Here is a 16,698-nt window from a genome sequence, read left to right on the forward strand (position 1 = left end):
GATCCCCTCCCTCCCATCTCCTCGTGTCGGTGACCCCCCCTCCCTACTCTACCCCTCTCCCTGTCTCTGAGACTCCTCCCTCCCCACCGTGACCCTCTGCGGTTTCTGAGCCCCGGCCGAATTCCCCCTCCCGCAGGGAACGACAGACACGGTTTGTTCTATGACCACATCCTCTCTCTCAGTTCCAGCCCCACAGCCGCCGATCACGTTCCTGCTACGGCCCCCTGATACCCCCTCCGGGGACGGAGCCAGCGTCACGCTCACCTGTGGGGCCAGCGGATTCTACCCAGCATCTCTCTCCTTCAGCTGGGAGGTGGAGGGGAGGCCGGTGGACTCAGGGGTCTGGAACACGGAGCCGGTGAGAACCCCCAACGGCACCTACCTGGCCATTAGCACTCTGAACACCCCTCGATTCCTCTGGAGCTCGGGGGCTCACTACACGTGTCTGATCACCCACCAGGAGCTGGATCAGCCCATCAGAAAGAACATCAGCCTCAACGGTGAGTGGGCTGAGGAGGGGGGGGGGGGGGAGGGTCACATATCTGCAGGTCACAGACATCTCCGAATCCCTGGGTCAGACCTGGAGCACTGTGCACAGATCCTGTCTCTGAATCCCTGGGTCAGACCTGGAGCACTGTGCACAGTTCCTGTCTCTGAATCCCTGGGTCAGACCTGGAGCACTGTGCACAGATCCAGTCTCCCTATCCCTGGGTCAGACCCACACCAGGAGCATTGTGCACAGTTCCCGTCTTTGAATCCCTGGGTCAGACCCACACCAGGAGCATTGTGCACAGTTCCCGTCTTTGAATCCCTGGGTCAGACCCACACCAGGAGCACCGTGCGCAGTTCCCGTTTCTACATCACTCAGTCAGACCCACTCCGGGAGAATTGTGCACAGTTCCTGTCTCTGTATCCCTGGGTCAGACCCACTCCGGGAGCACCGTGCACATTTCCCGTCTCTGTATCCCTGGGTCAGACCCACACCAGGAGCACCGTGCACATTTCCCGTCTCTGTATCCCTGGGTCAGACCCACACCGGGAGCACTGTGCACAGTTCCAGTCTCCCTATCCCTGGGTCAGACCCACACCAGGAGCATTGTGCACAGTTCCCGTCTTTGAATCCCTGGGTCAGACCCACACCAGGAGCATTGTGCACAGTTCCCGTCTTTGAATCCCTGGGTCAGACCCACACCAGATTAATGAGGGAACTCACAGCACAACCAGTCGGTAATATATGGATGAATATTCCTGTTCCAGATTGTGATCCGGTCGCGTGTGTCCCTTCTCCAACCTCGGACCAATCCTTAACACCGTTAACAACAGTATCCATAGAGATGGACTGGACAACAGTCGGTAGGTGCTAGGAAATATTCCCCCACGCACCTTCCCATCTTCCTCCGCAACAATTTTCCTGTTGCGATGACACCCTTCACCCCTAAGCTCTTCATCATCTTTGAAAACATTCCCACCCCAGCATCCCTCCCCATCTCAGAGACCCTCTGCCTCACCTATGCACCCCTGTCTCTCTGATCTCCTCCCTCCCTTACACAACGCCCCATTCCTGTGTCCTCCTCAATTCTCCGTCTCCGTGATCCACTTGTATTCAAACACCCCTTCCCAGCTCCATGACCAATGCACAGGCCACTTCTCGTGTCAGTGACCCCCTTCCTACTCTACCCCTCTCCCTGTCTCTGAGACTCCTCCCACCCCACTGTGACCCTCTGCGGTTTCTGAGCCCCGGCCGAATTCCCCCTCCCGCAGGGAATGACAGACACGGTTTGTTCTATGACCACATCCTCTCTCTCAGTTCCAGCCCCACAGCCGCCGATCACGTTCCTGCTACGGCCCCCTGATACCCCCTCCGGGGACGGAGCCAGCGTCACCCTCACCTGTGGGGCCAGCGGATTCTACCCAGCATCTCTCTCCTTCGGCTGGGAGGTGGAGGGGAGGCTGGTGGACTCAGGGGTCTGGAAGACGGAGCCGGTGAGAACCCCCAACGGCACCTACCATGCCATCAGCACTCTGAACACCCCTCGATTCCTCTGGAGCTCGGGGGCTCGCTACACGTGTCTGATCACCCACCAGGAGCTGGATCAGCCCATCAGAAAGAACATCAGCCTCAACGGTGAGTGGGCTGAGGCGGGGGGGGGGGGGGGGGGAGGGTCACATATCTGCAGGTCACAGACATCTCCGAATCCCTGGGTCAGACCTGGAGCACTGTGCACAGTTCCTGTCTCCAAATCCCGGGGTCAGACCAACACCAGGAGCACCGTGCACAGTTCCTGTCACCCTATCCCTGGGTCAGACCCACACCAGGAGCACCCTGCACAGTTCCCGTCTCAGTATCCCTGGGTCAGACCCACACTGGGAATACTGTGCTCAGTTCCCGTCTCTGTATCCCTGAGTCAGACCCACACTGGGAGAATTGTGCTCAGTTCCTGTCTCTATATCCCTGGGTCAGACCCACACTGGGAGCACTGTGCACAGTTCCCGTCTCTGTATCCCTGGGTCATTCAAACACTGGAAGTCCCGTGCACAGTTCCCATCTCTGTATCCCTGGGTCAGACCCACACCAGATCAATGAGGGATCTCACAGCACAACCAGTCGGTAACATTTGGATGAATATTCCTCTTCCAGATTGGGATCCAGTCGTGTGTGTCCCCTCTCCAATGTCGGACCAATCCAAAACAACACTGTCAACAACAGTATCCATGGAGATGGACTGGACAACAGCCGGTAGGTGCCTCTAACTTCCCACTAATTTTTGATCTATTATATGCTCTCTGTTTGGCTTTTATGTTGGCTTTGACTTTGCTTGTTCGCCATGGTTGTGTCATCTTTCCTTTAGAATAATTCTTCCTCTTTGGGATGTCTATGTCCTGTGCTTTCTGAAATGCTACCAGAAATTCCCATCATTGTTGCTCTGCCGACATCCCTGCCGGTGTTCTTTTCCAATCAATTCTGGCCAGCTCCTCTCTCAAGCCTCTGTAATTCCCTTTACTCCACTGTAATACTGAAACATCTGACTTTAGCTTCAAATTTCAGGGTGAATTCGATCATATTATGATCACTGACCCCTAAAGGTTCTTTTACCTTCAGCTCTCTAACCAATTCCAGTTCATTACACAACAGCCAACCCAGAATAGCTGTTCTCCTACTGAGTTGAAACATGAGCTACTCTAAAAAGCCATCTCGTAGGCATCCTAGAAACTCCCCCTCCTGGAATCCCGCACCAGCCTGATTTTCCCAATCTACCGGCATCTTGAAATCCTTCATGAATATTGTAACATGCATTTTCTATCTCCCAATGTAATTTGTCGGCCGCGTCCTTAACACTGTCTGGGGATGTATACAACTCCCATCCGGGTCTTTTTACCCTTGTATATCCTTAGCTCTATCCACAAAGGTTCAATACCTTCCAACCCAGTGTTACCTCTTTCTAATGATTTGATTTCAGTTTTTACCAATCGAGCCCCTCTGCCTTCCCGCCTGTCCTTTCGATGCAATTCACCGTGCACAGTTTCTGTCCCTGTGTCCTTGGGTCAGATCACATCAGGAGCATCATGCACAGTTCCCATCTCCATATCCCTGGGTCAGACCCACACCGGGAGCACCGTGCACAGTTCCCGTCTCTGTATCCCTGGGTCAGACCCACACCGGGAGCACCGTGCACAGTTCCCGTCTCCGTATCCCTGGGTCAGACCCACACCGGGAGCATCGTGCACAGTTCTCGTCTCCGTATCCCTGGGTCAGACCCACACCGGGAGCACCGTGCACAATTCCCGTCTCCGTATCCCTGGGTCAGACCCACACCGGGAGCACCGTGCACAGTTCCCGCCTCTGTATCCCTGGGTCAGACCCATTCCGGGAGCACCGTGCACAGTTCCCGTCTCTGTATCCCTGGGTCAGACCCACACTGGGAGCAGCGTGCACAGTTCCCGTCTCCGTATCCCTGGGTCAGACCCACACCGGGAGCACCATGCACAGTTCCCGTCTCTGTATCCCTGGGTCAGACCCACACTGGGAGCAGCGTGCACAGTTCCCGTCTCTGTATCCCTGGGTCAGACCGACACCGGGAGCACCGTGCACAGTTCCCGTCTCTGTATCCCTGGGTCAGACCCACTCCGGGAGCACCGTGCACAGTTCCCGTCTCTGTATCCCTGGGTCAGACCCACACCGGGTGCACCGTGCACAGTTCCCGTCTCTGTATCCCTGGGTCAGACCCACACCGGGAGCACTGTGCACAGTTCCAGTCTCCCTATCCCTGGGTCAGACCCACACCAGGAGCATTGTGCACAGTTCCCGTCTTTGAATCCCTGGGTCAGACCCACACCAGGAGCATTGTGCACAGTTCCCGTGTCTGTATCCCTGGGTCAGACCCACACCAGGAGCACCGTGCACAGTTCCCGTGTCTGTATCCCTGGGTCAGACCCACACCAGGAGCATTGTGCACAGTTCCCGTCTTTGAATCCCTGGGTCAGACCCACACCAGATTAATGAGGGAACTCACAGCACAACCAGTCGGTAATATATGGATGAATATTCCTGTTCCAGATTGTGATCCGGTCGCGTGTGTCCCTTCTCCAACCTCGGACCAATCCTTAACACCGTTAACAACAGTATCCATAGAGATGGACTGGACAACAGTCGGTAGGTGCTAGGAAATATTCCCCCACGCACCTTCCCATCTTCCTCCGCAACAATTTTCCTGTTGCGATGACACCCTTCACCCCTAAGCTCTTCACCATCTTTGAAAACATTCCCACCCCTCCCCATCTCAGAGACCCTCTGCCTCACCTATGCACCCCTGTCTCTCTGATCTCCTCCCTCCCTTACACAACGCCCCATTCCTGTGTCCTCCTCAATTCTCCGTCTCCGTGATCCACTTGTATTCAAACACCCCTTCCCAGCTCCATGACCAATGCACAGGCCACTTCTCGTGTCAGTGACCCCCTTCCTACTCTACCCCTCTCCCTGTCTCTGAGACTCCTCCCACCCCACTGTGACCCTCTGCGGTTTCTGAGCCCCGGCCGAATTCCCCCTCCCGCAGGGAACGACAGACACGGTTTGTTCTATGACCACATCCTCTCTCTCAGTTCCAGCCCCACAGCCGCCGATCACGTTCCTGCTACGGCCCCCTGATACCCCCTCCGGGGACGGAGCCAGCGTCACGCTCACCTGTGGGGCCAGCGGATTCTACCCAGCATCTCTCTCCTTCGGCTGGGAGGTGGAGGGGAGACTGGTGGACTCAGGGGTCTGGAAGACGGAGCCGGTGAGAACCCCCAACGGCACCTACCATGCCATCAGCACTCTGAACACCCCTCGATTCCTCTGGAGCTCGGGGGCTCACTACACGTGTCTGATCACCCACCAGGAGCTGGATCAGCCCATCAGAAAGAACATCAGCCTCAACGGTGAGTGGGCTGAGGCGGGGGGGGGGGGGGGGAGGGTCACATATCTGCAGCTCACAGACATCTCCGAATCCCTGGGTCAGACCTGGAGCACTGTACACAGTTCCTGTCTCCAAATCCCTGGGTCAGACCTGGAGCACTGTGCACAGTTCCTGTCTCCAAATCCCGGGGTCAGACCAACACCAGGAGCACCGTGCACAGTTCCCGTCTCCATATCCCTGGGTCAGACCCACACCAGGAGCACCCTGCACAGTTCCCGTCTCAGTATCCCTGGGTCAGACCCACACTGGGAATACTGTGCTCAGTTCCCGTCTCTGTATCCCTGAGTCAGACCCACACTGGGAGAATTGTGCTCAGTTCCTGTCTCTATATCCCTGGGTCAGACCCACACTGGGAGCACTGTGCACAGTTCCCGTCTCTGTATCCCTGGGTCATTCAAACACTGGAAGTCCCGTGCACAGTTCCCATCTCTGTATCCCTGGGTCAGACCCACACCAGATCAATGAGGGATCTCACAGCACAACCAGTCGGTAACATTTGGATGAATATTCCTCTTCCAGATTGGGATCCAGTCGTGTGTGTCCCCTCTCCAACGTCGGACCAATCCAAAACAACACTGTCAACAACAGTATCCATGGAGATGGACTGGACAACAGCCGGTAGGTGCCTCTAACTTCCCACTAATTTTTGATCTATTATATGCTCTCTGTTTGGCTTTTATGTTGGCTTTGACTTTGCTTGTTCGCCATGGTTGTGTCATCTTTCCTTTAGAATAATTCTTCCTCTTTGGGATGTCTATGTCCTGTGCTTTCTGAAATGCTACCAGAAATTCCCATCATTGTTGCTCTGCCGACATCCCTGCCGGTGTTCTTTTCCAATCAATTCTGGCCAGCTCCTCTCTCAAGCCTCTGTAATTCCCTTTACTCCACTGTAATACTGAAACATCTGACTTTAGCTTCAAATTTCAGGGTGAATTCGATCATATTATGATCACTGACCCCTAAAGGTTCTTTTACCTTCAGCTCTCTAACCAATTCCAGTTCATTACACAACAGCCAACCCAGAATAGCTGTTCTCCTACTGAGTTGAAACATGAGCTACTCTAAAAAGCCATCTCGTAGGCATCCTAGAAACTCCCCCTCCTGGAATCCCGCACCAGCCTGATTTTCCCAATCTACCGGCATCTTGAAATCCTTCATGAATATTGTAACATGCATTTTCTATCTCCCAATGTAATTTGTCGGCCGCGTCCTTAACACTGTCTGGGGATGTATACAACTCCCATCCGGGTCTTTTTACCCTTGTATATCCTTAGCTCTATCCACAAAGGTTCAATACCTTCCAACCCAGTGTTACCTCTTTCTAATGATTTGATTTCAGTTTTTACCAATCGAGCCCCTCTGCCTTCCCGCCTGTCCTTTCGATGCAATTCACCGTGCACAGTTTCTGTCCCTGTGTCCTTGGGTCAGATCACATCAGGAGCATCATGCACAGTTCCCATCTCCATATCCCTGGGTCAGACCCACACCGGGAGCACCGTGCACAGTTCCCGTCTCTGTATCCCTGGGTCAGACCCACACCGGGAGCACCGTGCACAGTTCCCGTCTCCGTATCCCTGGGTCAGACCCACACCAGGAACACCGTGCACAGTTCCCGTCTCTGTATCCCTGGGTCAGACCCACACCGGGAGCACCGTGCACAGTTCCCGTCTCCGTATCCCTGGGTCAGACCCACACCGGGAGCACCGTGCACAGTTCCCGTCTCCGTATCCCTGGGTCAGACCCACACCGGGAGCACCGTGCACAGTTCCCGTCTCCGTATCCCTGGGTCAGACCCACACTGGGAGCACCGTGCACAGTTCCCGCCTCTGTATCCCTGGGTCAGACCCACTCCGGGAGCACCGTGCACAGTTCCCGTCTCTGTATCCCTGGGTCAGACCCACACTGGGAGCAGCGTGCACAGTTCCCGTCTCTGTATCCCTGGGTCAGACCCACACCGGGAGCACCGTGCACAGTTCCCGTCTCTGTATCCCTGGGTCAGACCCACACCGGGAGCACCGTGCACAGTTCCCGTCTCCCTATCCCTGGGTCAGACCCACACCGGGAGCACCGTGCATGGTTAATTACTGATAAAAACACAAGATGCTCACAGAACTCAGCAGGCCAGACAGCATCTATGGGAGGAGGTAGTGACGACATTTCTATTTATTTCCCGCATCTGCAGATTCACTCCATGGTTAATTACTGACCTGTTTTCTGTCTCGTAGATCGCTGCCAACCGACCTGGTATCCCAGGGAGATCAGCTGGCTGTGGTTAGCAGCTGCCGTGGCCGCGCTGGTGATCTACACTGGCATCGTGCTGTGCATTTTCCATGGCATCTGGACCTGTCGGCAGAGGGGGAGAGGTTCGTCTGCCTTTCCTTGGGGGTAGTGCTTGTTGGCAAGATGATTGTGGCAGGGCCTGGATGAGGGTGGCTTCTCACGTAAAATCATCTGCAGATACGGTTTACGGGGCTCAGACGCCAGGCACAGACTTAGGTGATGCTCAGACTGCAAGTGCAGACACAGACGGGAGGTAGACGGCAGCTACAGATGCAGACAAAACCCGACAGCAGGCGCAGACGGAGACTGGAGGATGTCTCAGACAGTAGTCGCAGACGCAGAATTGACACAGCAGTGAAGATGCAGACACAAGCATATGGGGGGGGGGGAGATCAAAAGGCAGGCCGAGCCTGGGATGGGGAGACAGGGGTCGCGGGTGAGGGAGGGACGAGAAGGTCTCAGCTCCGCACCGCTGACGGTTGCTTGGGACTGGCTCCGGGAACAACCACAGAAATGACGGATAATTATCTTCCCCCCTCCCCCGACAGGATCCATTCCAGAATCTCTCTGGGTAAACCTGGACATCCCAATGGAGAAGATCCCAGAAGACGTTGGGAAAGGGTAGGTTGGGGTGGGGGGGGGGGCGGCAGGAAGTCTAGTACACCACCCTGGGGACGTGTTCAGTGTGTGTGACGCCGGCCAATTTCCACATATCACCCTCCTTGCTTATCCTTTAAATTGCCACCCTCCTCCCACCTTAAACACGCCCTTTTGTTTATGAAACCGACCCTCACCCCGGGAAAAAGATACCAGCTGTCTCTCTGTCAGGTCACCCCACAGCCTCCACCACTCTGGAGAAAGAGCTACCAGCCCGTCCAGTCTCTTCCCGTAGTTAAAATCTTGGCGATAACTCAACGAATCCCCTCTGCCCTCCCTCCAGCATAATCCTGCCCCTCCCATAGCTGGGCAAACAGAACTGTGCATAAGACCATAAGGAGCAGAATTGGACCATTCAGCCCATCGAGTCTGCTGTCGTTCCATCAACCCTCTTAACCCCATTCAGCTGCCTTTTCCCCATAACCTGTGATGCCCTGGCTAATAAAGAAACGACAAGGGTGATTGATAAGTTTGTGGCCTAAGGTAGGAGTCAATTTTAGAAAATCTAGCACATTTATTTTTCAACATAGTACCCTCCTACACTTACACACTTAGTCCAGCAGTGGTGGAGCATATGGATCTTGGACCTCCAGAAAGTCCTGAGCAGGGGTGATTGATAAGTTCGTGGCCTAAGGTAGAAGGAGATGAGTTAACTTCAAACTTTCTGCATTTTCCCTCAAAGAGTTGAACTGCACGTGCATGTAACGAGAGTCCAAGACACCTGGAGGTCCAAGACGCCGACTTCTACAAAGAAGGATCCGTATGCTCCACGACCGCTGGACTAAATGTGTAAATGTAGGAAAAATAAATGTGCTGGGTTTTCTAAAATTGACTCCTTCTACCTTAGGCCACGAACTTATCAATCACCCCTCGTATGTAGGTGTTATATTTAAATACTTGCAGTATACAGAATAAGGTAGATGAACTCACAGACGGGGAATGGCAGGTATGATGTGGGCGTCAGAGTCATGGCTGAAAGAAGATTATAGCTGGGAGATTAACATCCAAGGCTTCACATTGTATTGAAAGGACAGGCAGGTGGGCAGAGGGGGTGGGGTAGCTCTGTTGGTTAAAAAAAATGAAATCAAAGTCTTAGAATGAGGTGACATATGATCAGAAGATATAGAATCCTTGATTCTAGGACAGAGTTAAGAAACTGCAAGGGTAAAAAGACCCTGACGGGAGTTACATTCAGACCTCCGAACAGTAGCAAAGGTGTGGGCTACAAGTTGCGTCAGGAGATAGAAAATGCATGTTAAAAGGGCAATGTGACAATAGTCATGCGGGATTTCAATAGATTGGGAATATCAAGTTGGTGTTGGATCCCAAGAGGGTGAGTTTGTAGAATGCCTATGAGATGGCTTTTTAAAGCAGCGTATGGTTGAACCCACTAGGGTATTAGATATTCTGGATTGGGTGTTGTGCAATGAACCAGAATCGATTAGAGAGCGTAAGGTAAAGGAATCCTTAGTGGAAAGTGAGCATAGTATTATCAAATTCACCCAGCCGTTTGAGGGGGAGAAGCAAGAGTCAGATGTATCAGTATTACAGTGGAGTAAGGGGAATTACAGAAACTTGAGAGAGGAGCTGGCCAGAATTGATTGGAAGGGAACACTGGCAGGGATGATGGCAGAACAGCAATGGCTGGAGTTTCTGGGAACAAGTCAGAAGGGCAGGATAGATACGTTCCAAAAAAAAAGTATTCTGAAGGCAGGATGACCAACCATGGCTGACAAGAGAAGTCAAAATCAACATAAGAGCCAAAAAGGAGGCGGATAATGGAGCAAAAATTAGTGGGAAGTTAGATCATTGGTAAGGTTTTAAAAATCAGCAGAAAACAACTAAAAAGACAAAGAAGGTAAAGATAGAATATGAAGGTAAGCTAGCCAATTATATTGAAGAGAATGCCAAAAGTTTCTTCAGATTCATGAAGTGTAAAGGAGAGGTGAGAGTGGATGTCAGACCACTGGAAAATGATGCAGGAGAGGTCATAGTGGGGGACAAGGAAATGGTGGATGGACTGAATAAGTATTTTACATCAGTCTTCACTGTGGAAGACACTAGCAGTATGCCAGAAGTCTGGGAGTGTCCGGGGGCAGAAGTGAGTGAAGTTGCCATTACTTGTGAGAGGGTGTTTAGGAATCTGAAAGGTCTGAAGATAGATAAATCACCTGGACCAGATGATGGACACCCCAGGTTTGTGAGGGAGGTGGCTGAAGACACTGTGGAGGCTTTAAAAATGATCTTTCAAGAATCAATAGATTCTGGCATGGTTCCGGAGGATTGGAAAATTGAAGATGTCACTGCACTCTTCAAGAAGGGAGAGAGGCAGTAGAAAGGAAATTTTAGGCCAGTTAGTCTGACCTCAGTGGTTGGAAAGATGTTGGAGTTGATTATTGAGGATGAGGTCTCGGGGTACTTGGGGGCACATGATAACATAGGCCAAAGTTAGCATAGTTTCCTCAAGGGAAAATCCTGCCTGACAAATCTGTTGGAATTCTTTGAAGAAATAGCAAGCAGGATAGACAAAGGAGAATCGGTTGAGGTTCTGTACTTGGATTTTCAGAAGGCCTTAGACAAGGTGCCACACAAGGCGGCTTAACAAGGTACGAGCTCATGGTATTAGAGGAAAGATTCGAGCATGGATAAAGCAGTGGCTGATTGGCAGGAGGCAAAGCGTGGGAATAAAAGGAGCCTTTTCTGATTGGCTGCCAGTGAGTAGTGGTGTTCCACAGGGGTCTGTGTTGGGATTGATTCTTTTTAATGATGGATTTGATGGCTTTGCCGCAAAGTTTGCAGACATAGGTGGAGGGGCAGGTAGAGTTAAAGGAAGCAGAGAGGCTACAGAAAGACAGATTCGGAGAAGAGGCAGGTAGAGTAAAGTGCTGGGAAGTGTAAGGGTCATGCACTTTGGCAGAAGTAATAATAGTGTAAAAAGGTTAACTTGCAGTTTGAGTCTGTGGAGTGGAAGGCAAATGCTATGTTAGATTTGATTAGATTCAACTTTATTGTCATTGTGCTGAGTACAGATACAAAACCAAATGAAATGCAGTTAAATATACACAAGGACTTAGTCATCTGTGGCAAAGAATTCCACAGATTCACCCTCCTCCTCTTCTCTGTACTCGTCCTTCTGAGGCAGTCCCCTCTGGTCCACATCCACTCTATCGAGGCTTTTCAGTACTCGACAGGTTTCAATGAGACCCTCCCCCATGCTTCTGAGTGGCACAGGCCCAGAGCCGTCAAACGCTCCTCAGACGTTAACCCTTTTGTTCCTGCGAACCTGCTCTGGACCGTCTCCGATGCCACAGCCCATCTTTTCTTCGATGGGGGGTGGGGGAGGGGTGCCAGAACAGCTCACGGTGCCCCAAGCACACTCTCATTACTGCTTTGTAAACACTGTGATGTAACGCTTACAGACCGCACCCCGCCCTGTGAAGGGAAGTAGGCATTGTTAATTAAACATAGTCGGATGCTCCATCTGCCAAGCCACGCCAGCAATGACTCTGCTTGTTAGCTCCACCTTATCAGTCAGGATCAGTCCAAACAGCTCAGGATAGACCACACAGTGCCAAAAGTAAATCATTAACTCTTTAGCTCAACAATTATATTTCCCCCAGTCACAGGTCGACAGGGTGGTAAACGTCTGGGTAGCCCGGCCTTTATCAAGTCAGGGCCCTGAGCTCAGGACCGGGACGCTACGTTGCAGGCGTACCCGATGCTGATGAGCCGGCTTTGGTCAGCCTGCTCTGGGAAAGATGCCTTCGAGCTGAGGGTGTTGCCAGCTCTCCAGGAACTGGGTTACGGAGAGAGGTTGGGCAGGTTGGGGCTTCATTCCTTGGAGCGAGGAGTAACCTTATCGAGGTGTATATAACCACGAGGAGGCACAGATAGGGTGAATGCGTGCAGTCTTCCTCTCCGGGGCTGGGGAATCAAGAACCAGAGGGCACAGGTTTAACGTGAGAGGGGAGATTCAATAGGAACATGAGGGGCAACTTTTTCATCCAGAGGGTGAGAGCTACCGGAGGAAGTGACTGAGGGAGGCACATTAACAATATTTGAAAGACACTTGGACAGGTTCACGGATTGGAAAGGTTTAGAGGTTTACGAGGATGTAACTGAGACTTAATGGACCGAATTAAGGAGCAAAGTCCGAACTTGTGCATCAGTCCCTCTCTCCAGTTTAATACCATCTTTCCTGCAACAGGGTGACCAGGCAGAACACAATACTCCCAAATGCAGCCTCACCAGCGTCCTGTACAACTGCAACATAACGTCACAACTCCTGTACCTAGTGCCCTGACCGACTAATGCCTTCTTCTCCATCCGGTCTACCTGTGACTCCGCTTTCGGGGAGCCTCATACTTCGGGCCCCTGGGCCCCTCTGTCCTACAGCACTCCCCAAGGGCCGTGCCGCTCACCATGGAGGTCCTGCCTTCGTTTATCTTCCTAGAGTGTGTCTCCTCGCTTGGAAGGTGGCTGCATCTGTGCCCTGCTCCCGTCAGCTGGACTCTGGCCTAGTTTCTGTCACTGCGTTCAGAGAATCCTCTGAACACGGAGATTCGCATCAGTACAGCCCTCACTGTGCTCAGCTGGCGAGCCCTAATTAAACTAATCTCATCTGCCTTCCCGTGATTATATCCCTCCATGAGTCTATCTAAGGACGTCTTACCCTGCCATTACTGCCGGCACAACCACTCCCGGCACCCATCACATTCTGAGCAAAACATCTCCTTTGAACTTCCACCTTTATGCATGCCCTCATCTATTAGATATTTTGATGCTGGGATGAAAAGAGATGGACATAGGAAGGGACAGCACAGAAGCAGGCTCCATGGCCTATCTAGTCTGTGACGAACCATTTAAACTCTCTTGTCCCATCGACCTGCACCTTCCATACCCCTCCCATCCACGTACCTACCCAAACTTCTCTTAAACATTGAAATCAAGCTCGTGCCCAACACTTGTTCATTTCACACTCACAAGCCTCTGAGTGAAGAAGTTTGACCTTTTCACCCTTCACCCTTAACCCATGACCTCCAGTTGTTGGCCCTCCCAACCTCAGCGGAAAAGCCCTGCTTGCATTTACCCTATCTATACCACTCATAATTTTGAATACCTCTTTCAAATCTCCTCTCAATATTCTGCACTTCAAGGAATAAGTCCTAGCCTATTCAATCTTTCCTTATAACACAAGTGTTCCAGATCTGGCAAATTCCTTGCAATTTTTCTCTGCATTCTTTCAACCTTGTTTACATCTTTCTTGTTGGTAGGTGACCAAAACTGCACACAGTACTCCAAACTAGCCCTCTCCAACGTCTTGTACAACTTCAACATCACATCCCAACTCCTGTGCTCAGTAGTCTGATTTATGAAGGAGAACGTGCCAAAAGATAAAAGGACCCCTACTCTTTGTGATTTTCATAAATGACCTGGATGAAGAGGCGAAAGGATGGGTGAGTAAGTTTGGGGATGACACCAAGATTGGAGGAGTTGTGGATGGAGCCGTAGGTTGTCGAAGATTACAAGAGGATATAGACAGGCTGCAGAGTTGGGCAGAAAAATGGCAGATGGAGTTCAATGCAGACAAGTGTGAGGTGATGCATTTTGGAAGGACAAACCAGAAGACTGAGTACAGGATTAATGGTCGGTTACTTAAGAGTGTGGATGAACAAAGGGACCTTGGGGTTCAAATCCATACATCCCTCAAGGTCACTGCGCAGGTTGATAGGGTAGTTAAGAAGGCCTATGGGATGCTAGGCTTCATTAACAGGAGGATTGAGTTCAAGAGTAGAGAGGTCATGTTGCAACTCTACAAATCTCTGGTGAGACCGCCCTTAGAGTATTGTGTTCAATTCTGGTCACCTCATTATAGGAAGGATGTGGAAGCTATGGAGAGGGTGCAGAGGAGATTTACCAGGACGTTGCCTGGTTTGGAGAACAAGTCATATGAAGCAAGGTTAGCAGAGCTGGGACTTTTCTCTTTGGAGCGTAGAAGAATGAGAGGGCACTTGATAGAGGTCTACAAGATTATGAGAGGCATAGATAGGGTGGATAGTCAGTACCTGTTTCCCAGGGCACCAATAGCAAACACCAGAGGGCATATGTACAAAGTTAAAGGAGGGAAGTTTAGGGGAGACATCAGGGGTAAGTTTTTTACACAGAGGGTTGTGAGTGCCTGGAATGACTTGCCAGGGATGGTGGTGGAGGCTAAAACATTAGGGGTATTTAAGAGCCTCTTGGACAGGCACATGGATGAAAGAAAAATAGAGGGTTACGGGGTAGTGTGGGTTTAGTACTTTTTTTAAGGAATATATGGGTCGGCACAACATGGAGGGCTGAAGGGCCTGTACTGTGCTGTAGTGTTCTAGTGTCTAGTGTTTGCTATATGCGTGCTTCTCATAATCTTATAAACCTCATTGGAATCGATAAATTGGTTCGTTATTGTCATGAGTACTGAGATATACTGGAGAAACCTGTCTTGCTTACTGTTCGTACAAATCAATTCATTTCACAGTGCACTGAGATAAGACAGGGTAAAACAGTAACAGATTGCAGAATAAACAGCGACAGAGAGAGAGTGAGGTGCAGACAGACAATGACATGCAATGCATAACAAGGTAGATTGTGGAAGTCAGGAGTCTGCCTTATTGTACAAGAGCCTGATAACCGTGTGATAAAAGCTGGCCTTGAACCTGATGGGACGTGCTTTCGGGCTTTTTGTATCTGCTGCCCGATGGGACAGGAGGGGAGAGGGAATAGACAATAGACAATAGGTGCAGAGATAGACCATTCGGCCCTTCGAGCCTGCACCGCCATTTTGAGATCATGGCTGATCAATTACTATCAATACCCTGTTCCTGCCTTGGCCCCATATCCCTTGATTCCCCTATCCAGAAGATACCTATCTAGCTCCTTCTTGAAAGCATCCAGAGAATTGGCCTCCACTACCTTCCGAGGCAGTGCATTCCAAACCCCCACAACTCTCTGGGAGAAGAAGTTTTTCCTTAACTCTGTCCTAAATGACCTACCCCTTATTCTCAAACCATGCCCTCTGGTACTGGACTCTCCCAGCATCTGGAACATATTTCCTGCCTCTATCTTGTCCAATCCCTTAATAATCTTATATGTTTCAATCAGATCCCCTCTCAATCTCCTTAATTCCAGCGTGTACAAACCCAGTCTCTCTAACCTTTCTGCGTAAGACAGTCCAGGCATCCCAGGAATTAACCTTGTGAATCTACGCTGTACTTCCTCTACAGCCAGGATGTCCTTCCTTAACCCTGGAGACCAAAACTGTACACAATACTCCAGGTGTGGTCTCACCAGGGCTCTGTACAAATACAAGAGGATTTCCTTGCTCTTGTACTCAATTCCCTTTGTAATAAAGGCCAACATTCCATTAGCCTTCTTCACTGCCTGCTGCACCTGCTCATTCACCTTCAGTGACTGATGAACAAGGACTCCGAGATCTCTTTGTATTTCTCCCTTACCTAACTCTACACCGTTCAGATAATAATCTGCCTTCCTGTTCTTACTCCCAAAGTGGATAACTCACACTTATTCACATTAAACGCCATCTGCCAAGTATCTGCCCACTCACCCAGCCTATCCAAGTCACCCTGAATCCTCCTAACATCCTCATCACATGTCACACTGCCACCCAGCTTAGTATCATCAGCAAATTTGCTGATGTTATTTTTTATGCCTTCATCCAAATCGTTAACGTAAGTGGTAAACAGCTGTGGTCCCAATACCGAGCCCTGTGGTACCCCACTAGTCATCACCTGCCATTCCGAGAAACACCTATTCACCGCTACCCTTTGCTTTCTATCTGCCAACCAGTTTTCTATCCATGTCAATGCCTTCCCCCCCGATGCCCTGAGCTTTGATTTTACCCACCAATCTCCTATGCGGGACCTTATCAAATGCCTTCTGAAAATAGAGGTACACTACATCCACTGGATCTCCCCCCGTCTAACTTCCTGGTTACATCCTCGAAAAACTCCAACAGATTAGTCAAGCATGATTTACCCTTGGTAAATCCATGCTGGCTCGGCCCAATTCTATCACTGCTATCTAGATATGCCACTATTTCATCCTTAATAATGGACGCTAGCATCTTTCCCACCACTGATGTCAGGCTGACAGGTCAATAGTTCTCTGTTTTCTCCCTCCCTCCTTTCTTAAAAAGTGGGATAACATTAGCCATACTCCAATCCTCAGGAACTGATCCTGAATCTAAGGAACATTGGAAAATGATTACCAATGCGTCCGCAATTTCCAGGGCCACATCCTTTAGTACCCT

General features: G+C 50.9%; 1 gene segment (V, D, J or C); it reads left to right on the forward strand.

Annotated features, from left to right (window-relative positions):
- The window catches only part of LOC132381409 (Ig heavy chain C region-like), a 37,480-nt gene that overhangs the window by 11,840 nt on the left and 8,942 nt on the right, over positions 1–16,698 (forward strand). Inside the window, 6 exon segments of the C gene segment in view lie at positions 183–500; positions 1,258–1,353; positions 1,808–2,125; positions 7,679–7,816; positions 8,282–8,354; positions 9,073–9,185. Of these exon segments, the coding sequence occupies positions 183–500; positions 1,258–1,353; positions 1,808–2,125; positions 7,679–7,816; positions 8,282–8,354; positions 9,073–9,175 (1,046 nt within the window).

Source organism: Hypanus sabinus, chromosome 26, assembly GCF_030144855.1.
Source record: "Hypanus sabinus isolate sHypSab1 chromosome 26, sHypSab1.hap1, whole genome shotgun sequence".
In the NCBI taxonomy this organism is placed as follows: domain Eukaryota; kingdom Metazoa; phylum Chordata; class Chondrichthyes; order Myliobatiformes; family Dasyatidae; genus Hypanus; species Hypanus sabinus.